The sequence below is a fragment of the Bufo bufo genome, chromosome 11 (genome assembly GCF_905171765.1).
Source record: "Bufo bufo chromosome 11, aBufBuf1.1, whole genome shotgun sequence".
Lineage (NCBI taxonomy): Eukaryota > Metazoa > Chordata > Amphibia > Anura > Bufonidae > Bufo > Bufo bufo.
Window position 1 is genome coordinate 22,635,731 of NC_053399.1, and position 26,549 is coordinate 22,662,279.

General features: G+C 46.9%; 1 protein-coding gene across 2 annotated transcripts in view; it reads left to right on the forward strand.

The window, feature by feature from the left end:
- The window catches only part of TRMT61A (tRNA methyltransferase 61A), a 47,145-nt gene extending 21,090 nt beyond the window's left edge, over window positions 1-26,055 (forward strand). For both annotated transcript variants that reach the window (XM_040411351.1, XM_040411350.1), the window contains exons 3-4: window positions 6,586-6,852; window positions 25,423-26,055. In XM_040411351.1, the coding sequence (XP_040267285.1) occupies window positions 6,586-6,852; window positions 25,423-25,736 (581 nt within the window). In that variant the 3' untranslated portion in view covers window positions 25,737-26,055. The remainder of the gene's footprint in view (window positions 1-6,585; window positions 6,853-25,422) is intronic.
- The last annotated feature ends 494 nt before the right edge of the window (window positions 26,056-26,549 follow it).

Below are 26,549 nucleotides of genomic sequence, written 5' to 3' on the forward strand. Positions count from 1 at the left end.
AATATTGAGCAGTTTTGTCTCAAAGGGTTAATTGTTTGTCTAGCTGTGTGCCTGTCATCTAATAATAATTTACTGAAAGGTCATAAACACTTTTTAAGCCCCATTCTTATAAGTAAGATAAGAACTGAGCTATAATGAGTGCTTATAATGTCAGAGATGAGGAGCCGTCAGGGGAGTTGGCTGACGGAAGAGAGAACAAAATTTAGATCCTGCTACTAGAGGAACTCTGGCCTCCATATTTTTAATAGAGACCAATATAAAAGCTGATTTCTTTTTAGCTCAAAATGGGTACAATGCAATAATTAAAAACATAATTACCCCCAAAGGTGTAAATGGCTTTTAATTAAGAAATTTTGTGAAATAAACTAATAATCCAGGGAGACATGATCCTTACATTCAGTTACCCTAACCTCGTACCAGCGGGCTGGCGTCTCGTAGGTGGTATTGGAGGACGCCTTGCTCGGGGCACAGTGCGCAGCGCCTCGTGTCACTCGCACATTGTTCTCAACACAAGAGACAAAGAGAACGTGACGAGAGCTGGAGCATGGATGTGAGACAGCAGACGCTCTCCTCCACACACTAAAGCGCCTTTAGTTTCAGCCATGGTGTTAAATTCCATGGATCACATCTGCTTTGCTTTATCAGGCTCCGGTTCTTGCTAAAACCTACCCCAAATCTATAAATCCCCCCACCACCACCACCACCAGATGACTAGAGGATGTGCTGTGTATTTATTTGTTACTAGCAGGATGACCAGGCTTTGCATGGGTATATTTTGACTTTCATTCAATGTTTGTGTGTGTGTGGTTAAAAGAAATCCACAGGATCCCCCTTAACAGTGACCTCCACAGCGGCCGGCCCCTTTAGTGACCTCCTCAGAGGACTTCCCCCTCAACAGTGACCTCCACAGCACTCCGCCCCTTCAGTGACTCTACAATGGCCCTCCCCCTTAATAGTGACTTCCACAGCGGCCGGCCCCCTTAGTGACCTCCTCAGAGGTCTGCCCTTTTGACTGCCCTCCACAGCATCCTGCCCCCTTAACAGTGACCTCCACAGCACTCCGCCCCTTCAGTGACTCTACAATGGCCCTCCCCCTTAATAGTGACTTCCACATTGGCCTGCCCCCTTAACAGTGACCTTCACAGCACTCCACACCTTAACTGTGACCTCCACAGCAGCCTGCCCACTTAACAGTGACTTCCACGGCACTCACCCACCCTTAACAGTAACCTATAACAGTGAAGAAAAATGGCTGAGTTGTTATGGAAACCTGGTGTAACTGTGCATGTCAAGACTGAAGGGCCTGCGAGCTTCTATTGGCTAATAAAGGTCATGTGACTCTGTATGGCAGTTAGGATATGAATAAAGCTGTGAGCTCCTATTGGCTTGTAGATTCATGTCCCTTAAATTCATTCTGATGCTCATGTATTCAGCTCTCGGCATTTTGCTTAAAGGGGTTGTCCGAGTTATGAAAAAAAAAAAAATATATATATATATAGCACTGAAAATCTGATGGGCAGCAATATATAACTAAGCTAAGGGTACTTTCACACTTGCGGCAGGACGGATCAGACAGGCTGTTCACCCTGTCGGATCCGTCCTTCCGCTATTTTGCCGTGCCGCCGCTCCGTCCCCATTGACTATAATGGGGGCGGAGCTCCGGCACAGTACGGCAGTTCGCGGTGAGAGGCCGCCGGACTAAAGTCGGACATGCAGAGGACTTTTAGTCCGGCGGCCTTTCGCCGTGCACTACTGTGCTGTGCCGGAGCTCCGCCCCCTTCCCCATTAGTCTATGGGGACGGAGCGGCGGCACGGCGAAATAGCGGAAGGACGGATCCGACAGGGTGAACAGCCTGTTGGATCTGTCCTGCCGCAAGTGTGAAAGTACCCTAAGCAAGTTTTATGCAAAAAATATATATATATTTCCTCATTTCCCTGGTTCTTTTCTGGCCCTTTGTTTACATGCAATAAAAACACTCTGCCCTTCCCCCTGCTCTGCTAAGGGAGTGGATACAAGAGCTGTCCTGAGTGACATGTCTGCCTGCTAGGAGACTCTGCAGCATGTTGTAAGTGTAGAACTACAAGTCCCAGCTGTATAATGACACTGCTAATACACACAGGATCTTCCCCCTACCTTCTTGTGCAATGCCCTCTCTAGTCCTTCAGCTCCTGTGCCCAGAATTGTCACTGCTGCAGATACCCAGTGTGTGGATCCCAGCGGTGGGTATATCAAGAACAGAGCCCCGCAAAGGTGGTGGCTGGAGGACTCCGGTCCGGCCACCACCAAGTCGGCTCCCCATAGAAGTGAATGGGACGTACCGCGCATGCGCGGCCCCCGCTCCAATTCATTTCTATGGGCCTGATGGAAATAGCCGAGCCAGCGCTCAGCTATTTTCGCCGGCCCCATAGAAAATGAATGGAGAGTGGCTGCACACCCTTCACTTGCGGGGCTCCGTTCTCAATATAGGTGCGGGGCCCGCAGCTATAAGACAATGGGGGCATATCCTAGCGATATGCCCCCATTGTCCATGATGAGACAATCCCTTTGAAGGGAAGGTCCACCTTTGCTACTTGTTGACATATTTCTTGTTCCAATGCATCTAAAATAAAGAATAAATGAATAAATAAAGTAACTCTGCAAACAGTATTAATTTTACAATAATTTTGTGTCTACGGATCTGACACGGTTCTGTGTGTCGCCATGATACCAGACTACAAATAAACCCTGTGTAGTCAGATCCTTCTGTCATCTTGACCTCCAGCTTTCCTCTCCTTCTACTAAATGTAGGTCACTATGAAAAAGGGACAGATGGGATTGTAGATGGTGGATCAAACCACAAAGCCTTTGCTTGTAACCATAGAGACCCATAGGTCTGCATAGCATGTAGACGCAAAACAGTACAATTTAAATATTGTTTGCAAAATTGCTTAATTTTTCATTTTAAATGCATACAGTAAAACATGTTGGTTCTTTCCCTTAATACGGGGTTAAGACTGGATTAAAGCATCTGGCTTTTTCCAGAAACAGTGCCACGCTTAACTATGGGCTGTGTCTGGTATTGCAGCACAGGGCTGAGCTGCAATACCAGACAGAGCCTGTGGACCACAGTGGCGCTCTTTCTGAAAAAAAAAATTATACTTTTATTCTTACAAACCTCTGTGGCTTTAGTATGTACACTGCTCAAAAAAATAAAGGGAACACCTAAACAACACAATGTAGTTCCAAGTCAATCACACTTCTGTGAAATCAAACTGTTCACTTAGGAAGCAACACTGAGTGACAATCAATTTCACATGCTGTTGTGCAAATGGGATAGACAACAGGTGGAAATTATAGGCAATTAGCAAGACACCCCCAATAAAGGAGTGGTTCTGCAGGTGGTGACCACAGATCACTTATCAGTTCCTATGCTTCCTGGCTGATGTTTTAGTCACTTTTGAATGCTGGCGGTGCTTTCACTCTAGTTGTAGCTTGAGACGGAGTCTACAACCCACACAAGTGGCTCAGGTAGTGCAGCTTATCCAGGATGGCACATCAATGCGAGCTGTGGCAAGAAGGTTTGCTGTGTCTGTCAGCGTAGTGTCCAGAGCATGGAGGCGCTACCAGGAGACAGGCCAGTACATCAGGAGACGTGGAGGAGGCCGTAGGAGGGCAACAACCCAGCAGCAGGACCGCTACCTCCGCCTTTGTGCAAGGAGGAACAGGAGGAGCACTGCCAGAGCCCTGCAAAATGACCTCCAGCAGGCCACAAATGTGCATGTGTCTGCTCAAACGGTCAGAAACGGACTCCATGAGGGTGATATGAGGGCCCGACGTCCACAGGTGGGGGTTGTGCTTACAGCCCAACACCGTGCAGGACGTTTGGCATTTGCCAGAGAACACCAAGATTGGCAAATTCGCCACTGGCGCCCTGTGCTCTTCACAAATGAAAGCAGGTTCACACTGAGCACATGTGACAGACGTGACAGTCTTGAGACGCCGTGGAGAACGTTCTGCTGCCTGCAACATCCTCCAGCATGACCGGTTTGGCATTGGGTCAGTAATGGTGTGGGGTGGCATTTCTTTGGAGGGCCGCACAGCCCTCCATGTGCTCGCCAGAGGTAGCCTGACTGCCATTAGGTACCGAGATGAGATCCTCAGACCCCTTGTGAGACCATATGCTGGTGCGGTTGGCCCTGGGTTCCTCCTAATGCAAGACAATGCTAGACCTCATGTGGCTGAAGTGTGTCAGCAGTTCCTGCAAGACGAAGGCATTGATGCTATGGACTGGCCCGCCCGTTCCCCAGACCTCAATCCAATTGAGCACATCTGGGACATCATGTCTCGCTCTATCCACCAACGTCACGTTGCACCACAGACTGTCCAGGAGTTGGCAGATGCTTTAGTCCAGGTCTGGGAGGAGATCCCTCAGTAGACCGTCCGCCACCTCATCAGGAGCATGCACAGGCGTTGTAGGGAGGTCATACAGGCACGTGGAGGCCACACACACTACTGAGCCTCATTTTGACTTGTTTTAAGGACATTACATCAAAGTTGGATCAGCCTGTAGTGTGTTTTTCCACTTTAATTTTGAGGGTGACTCCAAATCCAGACCTCCATTGGTTAAAAAATTTGATTTCCATATTTTTATTTTTGTGTGATTTTGTTGTCAGCACATTCAACTATGTAAAGAACAAAGTATTTCAGAAGAATATTTAATTCAGATCTAGGATGTTATTTTTGTGTTCCCTTTATTTTTTTTTGAGCAGTGTATATAAGAGGTGAAAGCTATTTAAAGAGGACCTGTCCCCTGACTTTTAGTGACTACTTGCATTCCCCATGTAATAAGGATTCTGGACCATCTGTTCTTATGACTCTCTATTGTGCCATTTCTGTATTATTCCTACTAGAATTTTATGAATGAATTGCTAGCAGTTTGCAGTAAAGGTCCAGATAGGTGTTACCCGCTGGGGGGGGGGGGGGGTGTCCTTGCACAATCTGACATTATCCAATCGGTGCTGCCAGTGTCGGACTGTGCAAGGACACCACCTCAACTGGTAACACCCTTCTGGACCTTCATGGCAAACTGGTAGCAATTTAATTTAAAACTTCTAGCAGGAATAATAGAGGATTGGTACAAAATAAAGTCCTAAGAATAGATACTTCAGAATAATTATTACATGGGCAATGCAAACCATTACTAAAACGGGCGTGTCAGGAGAGGGGGCAGGAATATAGGCGGACAGTTATTTTTCGAGTGACTTTTTGTACGTGTTTTATGTTGTATTTCATGGCGTCTGACGAGCGGAATCTGATCTGCTTTGCCCTTTTTAAAAATTGATGCAGCGGCACGTAATAAATCCGGCAGCAGCCTCAGACATCACGTCTCTCCTTTATAAAGGCGTAGAAGGCAATTTTTCCCTAGACATAGCGCGGACGTTTGTGCTTTGACGGAAACTGTATAATTTTTAACCGTTGCGATCCCAAACTGTGCGGCGCTGATGATTGAAAGGAAAAGAGCTCTGGCTTGGTGTTTAATGAATGTCAGAATAGTGGATCCCTGTTCTTTTCAGGTCTCTTTTCCTGTACTGTCTGTCAGCAGGAAATAAGTCACTAATAAGGCCCCATGCACTCGACCGTGTCCGGTTTTGCCGGCGCATATGGCGGATCTGCAAAATACGGATGTGGGCCGCGTGTCTGCATTTTTAAAAAAAAAGATTTACATTTTTTTATTCCATGGGTCTGTGGTCCGCATCTTGCAGACATGTACAGACATCTTTGCAGACATCTTTTTGCGTAACGGCCCTACGGATAGGCAAAGACCACGGATGATCCATGTGCTTTCCGCGTCCGTATGTCCGTTCCACAAAACGATAGAACATGTTTTATACTCTGCTGCAAAATGCAGACCCATTGAATTCAATGGGTCCGCAAAAAAGGGTATCCGTATTTTGCGGATCCGCAGTTTGCATACCGCAAAATACGTACGGTTGTGTGCATGAGGCCGAAAGCAGGCACAATAACTCGTAGGAGATGCTCAGCTGAATGTAATGATGCCTTTCGCTTGGCGATCCATTGCTTCATTTTGGAGAAAAAGCATTTTTAATCCGAATGCAATGAGGGCGGACCCAATCCGCTCTGTGCACCCTTGCTCCTCCCGGCTTGGCAGGGGCAGATGATATGATTATCCAGTAATCCAGCCGCTCCTCTTCAGTTTCCAGCAATGTTGCATCCTTTACCAGGTTTCCGACCTGGGCTATGGACAGGATGTCACTTCCGCTGTGGGCGGGGCCAGAGGTGCTCCTCCTCTCCCTGGCACATGCGCACAGAGCAGTACAGTATACACTGCCATTGTATACCTGTACAGTGATATGTTATGGCCTTTCATCAGATCCTCCCATAGTACATCTCTAATGTGAACAGAGCCTAAGCTGGACTAAAAATGGAGGGTTTTCTGTAAAAATCTGAATGGTTCCATTCACCAACAGCAAGCAGAGCTCTTGAAATACAAACCATATTAGAAAATTGCAGGAGGGGGCGACTTTTTTTCTTTTTTTTGCCTTATTTCCAGGGTCCCAGTTTTACCTCCTTTGTTTTGTCTTTAGGTACGGGCAGCGGTTCCCTTTCCCACGCGATCATACGGACGGTGGCCCCCACAGGACATCTGTATACAGTGGAGTTCCACCAGCAGAGAGCGGAGAAAGCGATGGAAGAGTTCAAGCAGCATAAAGTAGATCATCTGGTCACTGTGAGGAACCAGGACGTATGTAAGAATGGATTCGGGGTGTCCCACGTGGCGGATGCCGTCTTTCTGGACATACCCTCGCCCTGGGAGGCCATTGGTCACGCCAAGGATGCATTGAAGACTGAAGGTAAAGCTTATGTCCTTCTCTTAAAGGGGGGCTCTTCCAAAAGGAGAAATGTGGTTGTCTAGATATTGCAAGATTTTCTGATGTATTCCTGAGACTTGTAGTTCCACCAACATTGATATCCTATGCAACTCCTATAGAAAATAGAACAGTAATGCAGATGGGACATTTTAATCACTCACAGTGGAGAGTTGAGTCTAATTTCTGGCCCCCAAGTAATATTCCATTTAGATTAAGTTATCCCCCTATGCAAAGGACATTAGATTGGTGAGGGTCCTACCGCTGGGACCCCCATAGATCACGAGAACAGGGGGGGCCCATACCCCCTGAAATGAACAAAGCAGCCCATCGTGCATGTGTGTAGACGCTCCTTTGATTTCTATGGGAATTCCGGAGATAGCCGGGCGCTGTGCTTGGCTATCATCGGGACTCCCATAGAAATTAATGGAGCGGCCATGCGACTGGCCTCTCCATTCATTTAAAGGGGGATGCAGGGGGTATGGGGCCCCCCTTGTGATCTGTGGAGCTCCTACTGCTGATAGGGGGGATAACTCAATCTAACCAGAATACCCCTTTAATATATTGTGCATGTGTGTTACTGATGTGACATGGAAGTGATGCAAAATACGTCGCCTCTCCTGAAATGCCTGCTTTAGGCTCCATTCACACATCCGTAATAATGGGTCCGTATCCGTTCCGCAAATTGCGGAACGGGTGCAGACCCATTCATTCTCTATGGGGACGGAATGGATGCAGAGAGCATACTATGTGCTATCTGCATTTCCGGAGCGCGCCGCCGATCTTCCGGTCCGCGGCTCTGGAAAAAAATAAAACCTGTCCTATTCTTGCGGACAAGAATAGGCATTTCTATGGGGGTGCTGGCCGGATGTATTGCGGATCCGCAATACACTACGGACCTGTGAATGGACCCTTAGTAACTACATGCATCCCCCCCATGTAATAACAATCCTGGAGCTTCTATTCTTATGACTCTGTTGTGCTATTCCTCTACAATTCCTACTAGAATTACCAGCAGTCTGCAGTAGAGTCCAGCTGGGTGTTACCAGTTGGGGGTGTACCCCTACACAGTCTGACACCGGCAGCACTGACTAGATAGCGTCAGACTGTGCAGGGAGACCCTCCACCCCAACTGGTAACACTCAGCTGGACTCTAGACTGCTGGCAATTCTAGTGGGAATGATAGGGGAACGGTGCAGCAAAGAGTCATAAGAACAGATGCTCCAGAATTATTACATGGGGAATGCAAGTAGTTCCTATTGCAGACATGTCAGGGGAGGGGATGGGTCCTCTTTATTAGGTATTTTGTCTGACTGTACCTCGCTGCTGCTGATCGTGGCCCTAGCTTTCATGCGTGGCCCTCAGCGTGCACAGGATCACTGGTTTCTTAGTTCTCTAATACTTATACCCTAAAGTTGGAGCTGTATTTCGAAAATAGGTGTGTGTATAAATAGGCTGATGCTTTATAGAGCGGTTTAGCTCTGCATTTATCCTTGGTTTAAAGGGATATTCCAATTTTGGCAAAATATTTTTCCAGTACACTTTCTGTATCTATTTCAAGAGCTCTGCTTGCTGTCGTCCAGTAAGAACCTTTCTGCCGGTCGCAGTCCAGTTATCAGAGCAGTGTCTTGCAATGAGCCACGCCCCTGTGTGTCCATCACCTGTTTTTATCTGCAGCTAGATGAGTGACAGCAAGCAGAGATCTTGAACACCACGTGGAATTGATACAGAAATACACCGAATAATCTCTATTTGCTGAAACTGGATCTTCTGATTATTTTATACAAAGGGGTATTCTGGCAACAAGAGCTCATCCCCTATACACTAGGGAGGGGACCCCCCCAATCACAAGGAGGGGGGTACCCCATGTGAATGAAATAATGGTTGAGCGTGCATACTGCTGCTCCATTCAACAACTATGGGACTGCCAAAGATGGCCAAGTACAGTCTGTTATCTCTAGGAGTCCCATTGTTTGGAAGGAGCCGCGCGCATGCTCGACCACCATTCCATTCAAAGAGGGAGCCCCATTGTTGTCATTAGCGGGGGTCCCAGTGGTTGGATCCCACTGAGCTAACAGTATCCCCTACCCAGGGGACTTGTTCTTGCCAAAATACCCCTTTAAAGGGGTTGTCTCATCTGAGGCATTGCTGCCATATGGCTAGGATATGCCACCAATGTCCCACCGCTCCAGAACGGGCCACCAACAGTGAAGGTGTGCTTCCATTCATTTCTATGGGCATTCAAAAAATAGCCGAGCGAGCGATCTTGGATATTTTTGGAATTCCCATACAAATGAACGGAGACTGCGCTGCGCAAGCGCAACCACTGCTCCATTTACTTCTGAGGCTGCCGGAAATGGCCAAGCCAGCGGTCGGCTATTTTCGGAGCTCCCATTGAAATGAATGGCCACGCATCTGCTCTCCACTCACTTCAGAGATCCCGTTCAGATAGGTGGGACCTGCACCTATCTGACACTGGTGGCATATCCTAGCGCTGTGCCACCAGTGTCTCAGATGAGACAGCCCCTTTTAAAAACCAGTTTAAACCTCTTCGGCCTTATTTTTCTTGCTGTATCTGCCCGAAATTAATCTGTGATTCTGGTGAGTCCGTCATTAAATGTTTTCCCCTAATGGATGCCGTCTGCTGGATATAAAAGCGGATTTTAGCTGGGCTGGAAGTGGTTCTTATGAAGAAAAACCAGATTATGCTGCAGGGATTTGGACTATTCCTGGGGATGTGCTGTATGGCGGCTGTATTCTGCTAACCATGGGCGGGCTGCGTTTCTGCACATTGCGCAGGGTCTTCTCCTTCTAGGTCTGTCCTGCACCCTTTTTGGTTCTCCGCAGGATTGCTTTCCTCTGCAGCTCTGTTTTACCTGTACGTACATGACATGCTAATCGCGCAGAGAGGCAGACGGCGTCTGGCGCTTTATAAAGAAGTCACGTACCTGGCTGTATTCAAGGAACACTCAGAATGTAGAGCGTTACCCCCTGTGAAATTAATGAAAACTGTCCGTATCTGGGAAAGCTTGGTCACGACCTAAACTTGCGCCAATGGCCGCTTCTGCTGCAGTTGTGAACCGCCCAACAAATATCGCTGCCTATCCCGGCATTCAGGAATCTGCCATAGGCTATAGAGCAGCGATCTCCAACCTGTGCCTCTCCAGCTGTTGCAAAACTACAGCTCCCATCGGGCAGGATTGGAGTTGTAGTCTAGCAACAGCTGGAGAGGCACAGGTTGGGGAACATTTCTATAGAGCAAGGGGGGTCATTAACCTCCCGCACTCTGGTTATTGTTAAACTACAGCTCCCAGCATGCTCCGGTCACTTCTATGGGAATTTCTAGGATATCAAAGTATAATGGGAGTTGTAGTCTTGCAACAGCTGATGAGTAGTGTTGAGCGAACTTGTGTTAAGTTCGGCGTCATCTAAGTATCCCGTTATGGATTCTAAATTCCGTTATGGTCCGTGGTAGCGGAATCCATAACCGGATACTTGATAACCCCAACTTTAGACGCCGAACTTTAAACATCAGTTCGCTCAACACTACTGATGAGCTATAGGTTGTGGCACATTGCTGTAGATCAGGCATGATGGGAGTTGTAGTCTTGCAGCAGCTGAAAAAGCCACAGGTTGGGGAACATTGCTATAGCAGGGGGAGGGGGGGGGTCAGAAACTTCCCGCACTCTGGTCATTGTTAAACTACAGCTCCCAGCATGCTTCAGTCACTTCTATGGGAATTTCTAGGACACCTGAGCATGACTGGAGTTGTAGTCTTGCAACAGCTGATGAACCATAGGTTGGGGCACATTGCTTTAGAGCTGGGGGGGGGGGGGGGGGGGGGGGGTCATCAACCTCCGGCTCTCTATCGTTAAACTGCAGCTCCCAGCATGATCCAGTCACTTCTATGGGAATTTTTAGAACAATCTGAGCATGATGGGAGTTGTAGTTTTGCAACAGCTGCCACAGGTTGGGGAACATTGCTATAGAGCAGGGGGTCGGCAACCTCTGGACCTCCAGCTGTTTATTAAACTTCAACTCCCAACAGGCTGCGTTCACTTCTATGGGAGTTCCGAGAACAACTGAGCAAGTGCGCATTCTGGGAGTTGTAGTTCCACAACAGGTGGGGTGACTAAGGTTGAGGTCCTCTTCTGTAGAGCTTTAATTTCCCTTCTCTCCTACTACTGTCCATTTAGTGATCTGTCTGTGAGCCGCAAGGCTTTGGATGAGCAGTACTGGGGGGATCCCATTCAGTTAGGCGACGTGCAATGCTACATTAAGGAACAGCTTGCATGCAGCACATAAGAGGTTACTGTGTTTTTATCATGTCGCTCTCGTGATTTTATTTTATTTTTAAATTTTTTTTTAGGCCTCATGCACACGACCGTATGTATTTTGCTTTCCGCAAAAAATACGGATCATGTTCGTGTGCATTTTGTATTTTGCGGATTGGAACAGCCGGCCCCTAATAGAACAGTCCTATCCTTGTCCGTAATGTGGACAATAATAGGACATATTCAATTTTTTGGCGTAACGGAAATACGGACCATAATTAATGGTTCCGTATACGGTCTGCAAAAAATCAAAACGGACACGGAAAGAAATATATGTTCGTGTGCATGAGCCCTTATGTGTTTTTTTTTTTTTTTTTTTTTGACTCGCGGCTCTGTCATTTGTAATGGCAGCCCACACCCCTCGCCCACATGCAGGACTCGGTGACGTGGAGGGAGCAGCTGGTCGGCTTTGCAAACCCTGTTTAGTCTAATGCTGGATGGATGTGTGGTCTGCGGAGCGGGGAGGTTACGCAATTTCTTATAAACCTGAATCCAGCCCTTGTTCTGCACCTCGTTATTAGGAGTTCACCTGATTATAGCGCTCGGAGCCGAGATGGGGGCCAGCCGGAGACTGGCGCTGCGGTGTGCACTGGTTTTTCCTCATTATGTGACCTTTCTCATTTACATCGGATCCTAGCACAATTTGCTGGAATTTGACATCTGCTGCTATAGGAAGTGGCTTGTATGGCGCAGATTTCAAGGGTTTGTCCAGTTTATAGTAAGTGGTGCTCAGCTGCTGATCCATCGTGTTGTAATCTTTTAAAGGGGTACTCCCATCTTATGTATCACTAGGATAGGCCAGTGATAGGCGAACTGCGGCTCTCCAGCTGTTGCAAAATTACAACTCCCACCATGCCCTGCTGTAGGCAGTCTTTTCATGCTGGGAGTTGTAGTTCTGCAACAGCTGGAGAGCCGCAGTTTGCCTATCACTGGGATAGGCCATTGCTTTGTGATCGGTAGGTATCCGACTCTTGGGAACCCCTCGCCAGTCTCGAGAATGAAGGCACCGCCGATTCAGGACGATATCCCCTTCACAGTTTTTCCCTTTATTGAAGTGAATAGCCGGCTGCAGGTCGCTGCGCTGCCAGGTGATCAGGGCGGCGCTGTGCAGGGAGAACAGTAGAGGGTTAGATGGGTTAAATCCGCACTGCGACCGCTTTATTTTCAGGATTGGTGGATATTCCAGGGGTCTTCTTCCCACCAGGAGGCAGGGGGAGGGAACTGCCACTTGAACACATCTCAAGAATTAAAGAGATATTACTTTGCGATGATAGGCTGATCATAAAGCTATCATAGCGAGCGAGTATCCCTTTAACTCTTGAGGTATTCTCAAGTGGCGGCTCCGTCCCCATAGACATAGAAGCACTTGTTCAAACTGATCCGGCCAGTGCCGATCCTTCCTGAGTTATTACCTGTAATAGTCGCCAGAGCTGCATTCAAAATTCTGCTGCTTGTCATTGGAAACGGTCAACAGGCTATCTCGGCGAAGTTGCTAGAGACGTCAGATTACCGTCCACTGCCTGCGGTAAAGAAGACCCTTCCTGGAATGCAGAACTTTATAGGAATTCCTGGAATTGAAGCAATGAATGCTTGGAGAGTTCGGCTCTGAAGGCTGCAGAATTATGAAGGTGGCTGATGATTGTTTTATGGGAATTCTCCAGGTCTTCCATAAAATATCTGTCTGCAGAGGCATAAATTGTGTCATTAAATTGATGAATGAGACTGTCCCATAGCCTGTGAAGTCATTTCTCTGCAGTTTGTGCCGGGGATTAAGCATTTTAGCAGGATCAGTGAGCAGAATGTCGGATCATTACGTCACCGGCATATGCCGCTCCGCTTTACCCTCTTATCCCTTTAACCCATTGTCCTTTAACATGGCCGCGGACATTTGTCGAGCCCTTTGAGCTTGTGAGATTGTTTCAGTCCCAAACCCATTGGTTTTATAAAGCCATCCCCTGTCTTAAAGGGCTTGTCCACTTTCTGCCTACATTTCAGAAATAACTCGCCTGTAAAGGCACTGCTTCATCGTTTCAGAGCTCGCCATAGAAGCCCCTTGGTGCCCATGGGTTACATACGGAAGCAAGCGTTGCCTACTGCGCAGGCGCTTAAAGCATTGGCTTCAGGGAAGTGACGGACAGCCTGTGCCTGCTCTGAATGTTTTCATCTTCTGCACAGTAGAGTACACAGCTGCCATCTTGGTAAGGTATGGAAGGCGCATTTTGTCTTGCATCGGAACCCATGGGGTGGGGTTTCTAATGCCATTACACAATGGTGTATGGCAGGGAGGCCCAACCTCAAGCTGTTGTAAAACTACAACTCCCACCATGCCCTGCTGTAGGCTGTCTGGGCATGCTGGGAATTTTAGTTTTGCAACAGCTGGAGGGCCGCAGGTTGGGCATCCCTGGTGTTATGGCATTTGTAAAATGTATGCGGAAAGTGGACATCCCCTTTAAAAGGCCTGTAAAGTGATCAACCTATTGACTTTTAGCACAGAGGAAGGCACAGGTATCCACAAATTTCCCTTGTAGCATTGGCAGCCATTCATAGCGCCTCTCCGTTCTGGTATATAGAGGGGTTGTAATTCCTTTGAAGAAATATAAAAGGGGGGATTGGTAGTGCCCAAAACTGTGTATTCTAGGGCCAATGTCCTTGGAAGACTGGATTACCGGGAAGCTCTAGTGCAAAGCATGGCTTCTCATGGGAATTCCTACCTGTAATTATGATGGCTGCCAGTTATCAGGGATAAAATCTTATGCAGAATGTGCCTGGGCCATAGGTCCTGAGTGACCACCGCACGTATGCACAGTCCTGTGTATTCTGCTGTTGTCAGTCACTTCCTGTAGATCTTGTACATTTCTGGCCCGGTCGTCCTGCCCTTCCTGTAAGCGGAGATCATGCACCGCCTGTGGCATGAGTGCTGCTGCATAGGCACAGTTTGCTGCCCTTGTCCCTGTTTTAGGCTACTCCTATACCAGGGATCAGCAACCTCCAGCTGTTCTGAAACTACAACTCCCAGAATCCTCCTTTCAGGTCTATGGGAGTTAAAAAAAAAAAAAAAAAAACACGCAAGTGTGCATGCTGGGAGTTGTAGTTTCAAAGCAGCTGGAGTGCCGAAGGTTGTCGACTACTGCCCTATACAGAGGATAGGGGATAAGAATCTGATCAGTGAGTCCACTGATTAGGCTGCTGTGGAGTGTGGCCAGCACTGGGAAGTGCACCAGCCCGCCCCTTGATGCACTGAAGCCCTCATTTTGCATAAATAAAGTCAGTTTTTCCCCCTTTGAGAACCCCACAGCCAATTTTCACAAGACAGATATTCTAATCAGCAGCATCAACCCGACAGGGCAATACATCCGGTGCAATAGGATTGATCCTGCTGACGACTGGTGTTTAAGGTTTCCCATTGTTGCAGTTTAGGGCACAGTTCACCCTAAAGCCCCGTCCTCTATAAATCACCAGCTGGGTCAAGCTTGAAGCGGCGCTGAAAATTTGTCATTATTTTCTCCAGCGGAGTCACCTCCTGGGGCGCAGCTACCCCCTTGTTAAACTCCTAGAGCTGCAGAATGCGCCAAATTAATTCCTCGTTAATCTCGTTAATTAGCTGTGTTGCGAATGGCAAAAAAAAAACGTCTGCAATCCTTATGTCAGCAAGTGCTTGAGCCGTGGCTGGCCTCCCCCATCCCGGTGAGATCACTGCAGGAGCTGCTATCTATAATGCTGTGTCATAAAGTATGTGCCGCAGGAGCACCGATTATAGAGGACTAGAGAGATTGTCTAAGGGTGCAATTTTTGGTGCATTGAAAAAAAAAAAAAACACCATCCACACATGTTTTGAAAAGAAAAAATGGCTGCAGTAAAAAAAATTAAAAAAAATTCAAGTGGTTTCTGTTTTTTTTTTTTTAATCAATGTTAAAAACGCCGAACCAAATTTAGGCCTTAGGGTAGTTTATTATCATCATTATTATCATTTATTTTTCAAAAAGGCCACTGCAGCCATATGTTACATCCTAGCCAATATGAATTCTAAACACCCTGCAGATGCTGCAGTTTGTTTTAAGAATGCCATTTTAATTGCATGGCGTTTTTACAACCCCAAAAAACACCAAAACCGAGACCCTTTAGCCTAAGGCTACATGATTATTTCTACCGGTCTACTGAAATTCCATATTGCAGTGCCAGGTTATCAGACTTTCTGGATTATCAAATGCCAGATGAAGGGAGTTCACTCTGAATACTAACTACCCATATTTTTCATCTTATAAGACGCACCTGCCCATAAGATGCAACTAGGTTTTAGAGGAGGAAAATAAGAAAGACTATCAGACCCCCAACGTTAGGACCCCTATTCAGACACTAAGACCCCCATTCAGACCTCGGATCAGACAAAAACAATAAATCAACTTGCCGCTTCGGGGACCCAGCTCCTGTTCTTCCTGCCCCGCGCACAGCATGAGGTCACAGCGCTCCGACGTCTTTACGCTGTGTGTAGTCACAGCGAGTGGCGGAGGACCAGGAGGCTGTGACTACAAAGCCCGGGGAGCGCTGCATTCGCAGCTTCTCGCTCCTCCTGTACTAATGAGCGCTTCCATAATGGACGCGCTCATTAGTATTCACCTCATAAGACGCACTGACATTTTCCCCCACTTTGGGGAGGGGGTGCGTCTTATAGGGCAAAAAATACAGTATATAACTATATTGATAACTATAATTGGGTGGATTTGTGGTAATGGTAAGCAGCAGGCACCGCTGATCTCTCTTCGCCGCCGTCTCCATATTTCCTGGGATGGTTTCATCATTTATCTGTGCTGTGAAAATGAAGGAGTAACCTGACGTTGTCCTTGCTCCTTGGCTTCCATGCTCAGCAGACATCTTGGATTGGGGACAGGTACAGATGCAAACTCATTAGGATAAGACGCCAGCAGGCTGCATAGATGACTGGCGTTGGGTTGAGGCTCGGTGTTTGGCAGCTGCTGTGAATACAGTACCTGGCAGCCGCTGGCACAGCAGATTATACAGAATACATGGCTGCCTTATTCCCTCAGCCTCGCCTCAGCGCCTCCTTCCCAAATTACTTGTCATCTCGGAGGGATTCAAATCGCGGAGCTGTCAGCAGACTTGTGTGTACTCACTTCATCCAGGTGGATACGTCTTGACAGTGACCCCCGGGCCGCTCATCACCCAGGATGGCATTCACATTTGAAGACCAGAATAGCACAGCACGCAGGACTGACTGACCCCGTTTATAAGTCAGTGGGGTGGTTGGGTGCCATTAGTATCAAGCATATGACACTGCAGATTATAGGGCGGATTTATCATTAAAATATACCACTGCACTTTTGCAACTTTAGATGCCATGTGAGAAAAAAAAATAATTTACGCAAGTGGCTTTCTCCGCCAGCCTTGCCACTTTTCCAAAAAGGATCTGGTGTAAAAGGATACTGAAATCTTTACCGGCACAAGGAACACCGGATACTACGCCTAACTTATTACGTGGCGTACACCTCTTCATAAATTTGGGCGCAGCCTCACAAGTGCAGTCGCAGCATGTGACCGCTACCATTGCTAAGGCCATGGAGTGCCCGACAACAGTGACATGCGTGTGACCAGAAGAGGAGGAGAAGGGGCACCCATGACATGTCATATGAAAAGGGATTTCAGAGAGCCTCTTTAATCCAGACTATGATGGTCCAATCCCCAAAAATTATTTTCTTCTTTTTGCCGGGTGGAAGGCATCGCCATTGCCAATGAAGGCATTGCCAAAGAAGAATCCCACTGAAGTCAATGAGGTTCTTAAAGGAACCAGAAAATGTGCCTGTGTAGGAAGACCTTTCACCTCCGCTGTATCCCATCTTCTGAGCGTGGAAGGTGGTGGTGCCTAGAATGCTCGGGTCATGGAGGTCACTTGCTTTCTATTACTGGTCAACCTGATGAGCCATTTCCAGATATAACCACATATGTCTAGTGCAGAAATGCCCTCCATGCACCACACAACTGCTCCTCAGAGAGGTCAGTGACCACCTTGACCGGGGCGTTGCAGGTCCGATGGTGGACCACACTTACTCGGGATACAGAGACGTTCATGTAACTTCACATGTGCGCAGAACAATATTATACTGCTAGACATCTTGGGCTTTGTTCTGAAATTGCTGCGTGGGCAGCGACGTGTAGGGTTTCTATAATGTAGGGAAAAATACATTTTCTATGATGAGCGAAAGAAGACGAAGTGGAAAAGAAATGCATCCAGGACCAGACATGATGGGGGAGCAGAAACTGTATTTATTACATTATCTATGGCGCTGTATAGGATTAGAGAAACATGGCTGCTTTCTTCTAGCGCCCCTCCTGTCTGCAGGTTGTATGTGGTATTGCAGCTCAGACTCGGTCACTTTAATGGAGCTGATCTTAAATCTCAGACACTACCCATGAACAGGTGTGACACGCTTCTAGAAGAAAGCAGTCCTGTTTTTCTAATCCTGGATGTGCTTTTTCAGCGGTCACACAGGTTGCAGGACTGGGAATCATCAGGGCTTTTACCGAATTACTGCATATTCAAGAACAGTGTTGGCTCCATTTAGAAAATGTCGTCATCTGAGGTTCTGTTTCCACTGATCTAATAAATGAGAATCCCAAGGAGGCCATAGACGGTGGGGATGGTTCTCGTGAATGCAACGGGCCCGTCTGTGGCTTTAATGCTGTGTTCCTGGGATATAGGGATATACCCATTGATTCCCCCCCCCCCCCCCCCCCCCAACTCGGCCAACCATGCAAGTGTTCTCCATTGCAAGAGGGTTATAAGCCACTGTCGTATACCTCTAGTGGTGGCTCATCTCTCATGGGACAAAGGATCAGACGTGTTTTAATCCAACAGTCCAATCCTTTTATTCCCTGCAGTCTGACGCCGAGAGGGACACGGCTCTATTCGTAGTCTGTGGGACTGAGTCAAGCACTGTCCTCAACAATCTCAGACCATCCTCTAGTGACCGAATAGAGGTGGCCACCTCTCCATTAACAGGGGACATGGAACCCCCATTCTTATGATTGTTGGGGGGGGGGGGGGTCTCAGCGCTCGGACCCTCGGTGAGCATACATCAGTCCTGTATCCTGTGGACTACATGCATCTCCGTATGACAGGCACCCAATGGACTCCAGATGCTGTTGTGCGGTGTGGCCCTTATTGTAAGTTTTAAAGGGGCTATCTCTTAATTCATTTTGATGACCTATCCTCAAGGTAGGCCATCGATATCAGATCGGCGGGGTTCCGACACCTGGGACCCCCGCCAATCAGCTGTTAGAAGAGGCTGGGCTGTCTCTTCATTTCCTGGATAATCCCTTTAATAATGCCGATTATAAACGACGTGCTTTGTTCAGCCGAGCGCGTACATATTTTCATTGCGGAGAGGAAAAAGACGCTGGCAGGCACCTCAGCCTGCAGCTCATCTCCGGGAAGAACAACAAGATCGGGCATTGACATTTAACACTCCTGATCCTTCTCTCCCCTGACATCATCTGTCAAGGGAGAACCGGAAGCTCCACATACACATTAGATTGTCAAACTGCCGAATAACGGCAAGTTCAGCTCACAATAGTCTTTATGGGGGGGGGGGGCGGGGGCTTAAGCTTTGGAATAGGCCGTCATTTGTAGCTCTAGGCCAGCAGACCTCTATGAAGAGTGGATCCCATCCCCCAATATTCTCATCCGAGCACACTTGAATTTCGTTCAGGACAAAGAGCACATTGTAGGTTGACATTAGGACGTTTCCTACACTGCATGTAGCGGTTGTCAGACTGTAGGTCGTCTGCTGTTAACCTTGTCGTACACTGGGGTAGAGCGGCTGTTCGCTTGAGTCTGTTTTGTGAATGGGTTTCATCACATGGGCTTTGTTCACATAGGGGGTGGTGGCCCCTAACCCAAATTTCAGCTGAATTAAGCAGGTTATAACCCCTGTTCTTTCCACCTCCCATTGTTTGTTCCTGTTCTAGTCCTAGACGCTGTGCTCATGCATCCTTAAAGGGAACTTGCACGAAGCCAAGTATTCTGTTGGGTTGTCTTTAATTGGAAAAACATGGCTGCTTTCTTCCAGAAACTGCACCTCAACTGTCCATGGTTTGTGTCTGGTATTGCAACTCAGCGCCACTGCAGTGAACAGGGCTGAGCTGCAATACCACATACAACCTGTGAGCAGGTGGGGCACTGTTTTTTGCTCATTAGCTGTTGTGCAGCTCCACTCCAGCACCAGAACTACACAGCTTCATCCATTGTGCAATGGATCCCCCCCCCCATGTATTTTTTTGAGGATAGGCCATCACCCTAAAAGGACACTTTTTTTTTTTTTTTTTTTTTTTAGGAGTCTTTGTACCTCCAGGGTGTCTTATTTGCCCCCACTCTAAGTTTCTTTGAGGTAAGAGTATCTCCATCGTAAAGTTTTTATGGTTTAAATTCAACTTTGCAACATCCCAATAACTGGACTGCTCCCACTTGAGGGGCACTTGGACTGTTCCAATACTCATGAGATTGCTTGGATCCACCACTTGGGGAAAAGTTGGACTTCTCCAATACCCATGAGATTGCTGGGATCCATCATTCAGTGCACAATTGGACTGCGCCCATATTAATTTGATTGTCGGGGTCTACCACTTAGGGGACAATTGGACCGCACCTGTACTCATGAGATTGGTGGGATCGACCACTTGGGTGATACCTGGACTGCTCCAATACTCATGAAATTGCTGGAATTCACAACTTGGGGGACAATTGGCCTTTTCCAAGACCCGTAAGATTGCTGGGATCCACCATTCGGGGGACAGTTGGACTACTTCCATACCTATGAGGTTGGTGGGGTCCACCACTTGGAGGTTAATTGGACTTCTCCCATACCCATGAGATTGTTAGGTTTCACCACTTGGGGGACAATAGGGCTGCTCCCATAACCATGAGGTTGGTGGGGTCCACTACTTGGAGGTTAATTGCACTTCTCCCATACCTATAAGATTGTTGGGGTTCTCCACTTGGCATATGCTAAATTTCCAGTAATGGAATTCACAAGTCAGTGACAAATTGGTTTTCACTATCCTAATAGTAGTGCAGCCCTTTCACATATGAGCTAGTTTGCAGTCTCAGTTCATGGGTCTAACTGGACAAATGTCCTCTGGAACAGTCTAGAATGACCGTGACACGTCACCGATGGAATTAAAGGGTTCATACAGGAATAAAAAATATATTGGGGCAGATTTACTAAGATTAGTTTCCAATCTGTGGCATTTTTCAGTCTTTCTGTCCTGGTACATACAAATGGGAAAAAAAGAAATGAAACTGAAGCACAAGGTCTAGGGTAAGGCCACTAACTGGGTCCTGAAAAATCCCATTCACTGTGGGGTCCGTTGGGTATTCATTATGGTTTTCGAGTTCATAACTATACAAAACATTTTCTAGTTGGGTTAATTTCAAATTATATATATTTTTTATCATTTTTTTTATTTATTTTTTTTGGCTTGATCCAAGTCACAGCACATTTACAATGTTTTGTACTTGGTGTTTTTCAGCAGGAGAGCAAAGCTGTGATGTTCTCCACAATAATTTCTTTGATTATTCCAGCTACAAATCTGCAGATTAGACTTTGATCAGAAGCTCCCGCTAACCGAAATGGACTTTTTCGACCTTGCTTGAGCTCCTTCTAAAACCACGCAGAAGACAAAAAACAAAACTGCCTCCAGTTTTCATTCTAGGTACCTGGGTATGGGTATAGATCATGGAGGGTGCAGCATCATGATATGGTTTTGTAGACCATGTCTAATTCATCAGTGAGAACAACTTGTGCTAAAACTCTCTTCCCAAAGACCCTTCACACTGGACCCGGCCACGAACGGCACATGCCCCGATTCACTCATCACATCTGTGAAGGTCTGACACCTAGCACCCCCACGATCAGCTGTTTCGGGCAGCCACCAGAAGCAGAAGGCTCCATCCACTGTCTAGCAAGCGGCCCGGGTACTGCGGCTCAGCTCCCATTCTTCGCACACAGTGGATGGAGCCTTCTGCTTCCATTTTTTATTCACTGTATAGTTTCTGGTGCCCAAAGTAGTCGATCGGCGGGGGTGCCAAGAGTCGGAGCTCCACCAATATGATATTGATGACCTATTGCGAGGATAGGTCATCAATATCTGATTGGAAAACCCCTTTACTGTAACATCGGACCGTGGAATTTCTGACACTTCGATGCTGTGACAAACATCACAAAAATAGTGTTTTCCTACAATTCACTATGAAACCAACCTTACACCCCAATGGGTCACATCATTGGCCTCATGATGGATGTATACGTAAGACCGCTGTTTCCACCCACAGTATCCCCCCTTTTTAACCATTTACTTTCTCATCTGCCACAGGTATATTACTAGGAGAGAACGCTTCTCTTGTTAATGGGTGGTTAAAACTTTGGTTTGTGCAGCCCCAGATTTTAATTAAAATTTTTAGAAATTTTTTAAAAATGCTGGGAAACTCTATTTCCAGTAGCATTTTCTCCTCCTTTATAATGCACTAGATGTCTGTGGAGAAAGCATTGTGATTAGATGCCTCCATATTTATGAAGACTGAAGCCATGCGTGGAATCCCAATGCTCTGCGTTTCAGATCCGCTTGGCTGCTGAATTATTCCTTTCTTGGTTTGTTTTGTGTAGGATTCTAATTATCCTCTAGCAATAGATGTCTGAGCTTCAGATTTACGGTGGCGCTGGCCACGAAAAGTAATCAAGCCGGGCTCACACGGCTGTGTTTACAGGACATGCCGCGACAAAGCCGACTTCGTACTCTTCATTCGAAGATATTATTTAAAGGGAAAGTGCAGTGACATCGAAAAGTTGCCTGTAACGTAGTGCTTATGTATACATATATTCCTTAAAGGGGTGTTCTGGTAATTTCAAGTTGTCACTAGTGTTGAGCAAACTTGTGTTTTAAGTTCGGCGTCTAAAATTCGGGTTATCAAAGAATCGCGTTATGGATTCTAAATTCTGTTATGGTCCGTAGTAGCGGAATCCATAACGTGATTCTTCGATAACCCGAACTTTAGACGCCGAACTTGAAACACAAGTTCGCTCAACACTGGTTATCACCCTTTCACAAGTTATGGTATTGGATTGGTAAGGGTCCTACCACTGGGGCCCCACAGGACCTCACAAAATGAACATTGCCGCAGGTCCAGCATGAGCACTGCCGCTCCCTTCATCTCTATGGGACCTTCTTGAAATAGTTGAGTGCTGTACTCGGCTATTTCCGACAGTCCCATAAAGATGAATGGAGCTGCAATGCGCATGCTGGACCTGCAGCTCCTCACATTTTGGGAAGGGGGCTGCGGGGTACATTCTTGCTTTTTAGTGGTGATCCCAGAGGTAGGACTGTCGGACATGGCGCTCAACTTTTTCAGAGAGCTGAATGCAGCGACAGTGCTCATGTTGGACCTGCTGCTCCATTTAGTTTGTGGGGTATGAGGGGTCCCCTACCAATCAAATAGCTAGCCCTTATCCTGTGGATAGGGGGTATAACTTGAAATTACCAGAATACCCCCCTTTAAGCTAATTGGCTATAATGTTTCCCCTGTTACAGTGGATAAAGACTTCACAATTTTCAATATGTAAAGTGACAGGGGACACATTCGTGTACGTGGCTTGGCGGGAGAAACTTTTTCGAGCTCTCGTTCTCTAGAAATATGGAAACCTAATATAGAAAGATTTTGATAACTGGATAGGGGGAGGGGGAGGCATTTTTTAGCCCAAATGGGCTTTAAAGATCCGTCCCTCTCTTGTACACTTACTTTGCTTGTCCATGCATTACACAGACGGGCGGTTCATATATCAATTGGGACTGTTTAAAAGGGAACCTGTCATCAACTTAATGCTGATCTCAGCGGTGTGTCACTCATGAGCTAATAAGTGTTTGCCGAGAACCAGAATCATAATCGTTGCAGCCCAGGCCTTGAAAAGAGTCCAGTCTACCGGAGAAGAGTCCTGGTTATCCATAATCTCCTGCTCTCTCGCCCATCTGCTGATGATTGGCAGTTCTCTCCTAGCGAGAAAGAGAGAAAACTAGGTAGAAGACTGTCAGCCATCAGCAGGTGGGCAGGAGAGCAGGACATGAATAACCAGGACTCTTCTCAGGTGGCCGGGACTCTTTTCCAGGCCCAGTCTGCAATGATTGTGATGCTGGTTCTCGGCAACCTCTTACTTTTAGCTGATGAGTGACACATCACTGAAATCAGCATGTCTGTCACTACTTTATGCTGTCCTCAGTGAGATCAGCATAACGTTGATGACGGGTTCCCTTTTAAAGGGTTTCTTCCATGATTGATAATAAAAAAAAAAGAAAGAAAATGAGACATCATATAGTACCTGGCAGTCTCTTTCTCCACATAGATTGGTCTGCTAGATTCTCTTCAGGCTGGCATCTCGCAGAGCATGTCCTTTCTGTGGGGGAAGGGAGGGGGCGTACGCTTTCTATAGGGTGTGTCCTTTCTGCGGCAGCTCTCTTCCTGTAACTGTCACAGCTTCTAACAGTAGATATGGCTGGTGGCGATTGTAGGATGGAACTGAGCATGTGCGACCACCTCAGTAGGTGGATGTGCACATTGCTATACAGATTGAATACCAGGGGGCGCCATTATAATGAATTTCAGGGAATATCTTACAACTGGAGCTTTTGTTACAGTAAGTAAATTACAAAAGTAACTTTTTCATGCTGAATTATATCAAAGGGGTTGTCTGCCTTTTTCTTAAAGATAGGTTTTCCGTATCTGATTGGCGGGGGTCCGACACCCGGGACCCCCGCTGATCAGCTTTTTGAGAAGGCAGCAGTGCTCGCAGTAGCGCCGTGGCTGTCTCTCTGCTTCTTGCAGGCCAATGACGGCACGACTATGATGGGGCTGAGCTGCGCCAAGGCAATGTGACAGTCGTAGTTCTCCTATGGTGGCGCTGCTGGAAAATTGAACAAGTGCAGCCCGTTCCTCCATAGATTAGTTATAGCTAGGAGTCCCAGCAGTGGGGCACCCTGGGATCGTCTTAAGGGGGTTTTTCAGAGTCTTGATTTTTATTTTCCTCCCAAAAGCTTACAATGCTGTAGAACAGAGGTCAGCAACCTTCGGCACTCCAGCTGTTGTGAAACTACAACTCCCAGCATGTTCCATTCATTTCCATGAGAGTTCTTAGAAGAGCAGAGCCAGTATGCATGCTGGGAGTTGTAGTTTTACAACAGCTGGAGTGCCGGAGGTTGCCTACCCCTGCTATAGAATAACAAACTCTCCTCCTTACCGATCCCCCCACATTCTGTATCCTGGCCTCCAGCAATGACATTTCAACATCAATACATGATGGGCTGCAGTGGTCACACGTCTGTATTTAGCATCATCACTGGAGACCAGGATACAGAGACTGGCGGGGGTCCCAGGAAGCAGCGGGTATCAATAAGGGTCAGTATTACTCAGTTTGTTATAGCTTTCTAAACTTTTGGTAAAAAAAATAGATTATCAAGGCATCCATCTATTAAGCAGGGATTTTCTAAAATGGAGAACTCTTTTTTTTTTAAAATCAAGGTACTCTTCTAACAAAAGAATTGTCTTAAAGGGCATCTGTCAGCAGTTTTGTACCTATGACACTGGCTGACCTGTTACATGTGCACTTGGCAGCTGAAGGCGTCTGTGTTGGTCCCATGTTCATATGTGTCCGCATTGCTGAGAAAAATGATGTTTTAATATATGCAAATGAGCCTCTAGGAGCAACGGGGGCGTTACCATTACACCTAGAGGCTCAGCTCTCTCCAACTGCCGCCCCCTCTGCACTTTGACAGGGCCAGCCGGTAAAATGTCATCACACCTGGTCCAGTGAGAGCAGAGCTCCTAGGTGTAAAGGCAACGCCCCCGTTGCTCCTAGAGGCTCATTTGCATATATTAAAACATCATTTTTCTCAGTAATGCGGGCACATATAAACATGGGACCAACACGGATGTCTTCAGCTGCCAAGCGCACATGGAACAGGTCAGCGAGTGTCATAGTTACAAATCCGCTGACAGGTGCCCTTTAAGTGGACAACCCCTTTAAGCCACATACATAGAAGGTGCAGTAGGAGCTGAATTTACATTTCTAGATACTAAAAGCTTTAATCATGTCAGTCGATTCCCCCCCCCCCCTAAACATTGTAAGAACCCGCCCCCCGTTAATTTATTTTATTTTTTCTGTTCCAGGTGGCAGACTCTGCTCCTTTTCTCCCTGTATTGAGCAAGTGCAGAGGACGTGTCTGGCCCTGAATGAACACGGATTTGCAGAGATCAACACTTTGGAAATTCTCCTCCGGACATACGATGTACGGACAGTCAGCTTGCAAATCCCAAATTTTGGAAAAGCCGTAGAAGAGAAGGAAAACCCAGAGAGCGGAGATGCATCCAAGCCACTCTCGGGGTCCCAGCAGGGCTGTGCCTTGTTGAAGAGTGGCATTTCACCCAGGGAAACCGTGGGTCATACCGGGTACCTGACCTTCGCCCACCAAGAGTTTATTTAAGCATTCCTGTAGAAATCTGTCATTGGAAGCTCCATATATAGATAGAGCGTCGTGTGACCTGGAAAGGCAGACACTGGTGTACAGTCGGGGGCGTTCCCCTCTTCCATGGACACCAGCGCGCCTTTTTTTTTTTTTTTTTTTTTTCATGTGTGCATAATAAACAAAAAACATTATTTTATCATGCTGCCAGTTTCACTGTAATTGTGGGATAAACCCATAGAAGATTATTATAATCCTTTCCCTCGGAGGTTGTGTCCTGTAGTGGGCTGAATTATATTACATGGCAGATGGCATATTTTTTTTCCCCTTATGCGATTCTGTAAATTGTGCCGTAGAGTACGGTGCCCGATACAGACAGATCTAGATCCTCGCCGCGCTGCGAATTCCAGGGCCGCGCTGCATTGTGGCTAGTAGGACTCTGTAGTCTACCTAATGAGTACGGGGGCGTAGGGTTCTGTATCTTGTGCACGTATAATCTAATATGAATCAGACTTTAAACAGAACTGTTTTGCCACCGGATGTGCAAGCCTTGCTTTTAGAAGTCCTTTAAAGAGCAGGATCAACCCTATTGAACAAGGCCGGTAGGGGTGATCCAGCCGATTTTGAAATGATCCCTGTCTTGTGAAGATCATTTGCATAGTTCCCAAGAAAAAAATAAAATACTTTTTTATTCTTTATGCAAAGCAGGGCTTCGGGGTTGGGGGGGCAGAGCTGAGGAGCCCTGATGGTCTGGGGCCCACCTCTTGGTGCAGCGAAACCTTGGCATAAAGAATAAGTCTTTTTTTTTTTCTTTTTTTTTCCTCAAACGTCAAA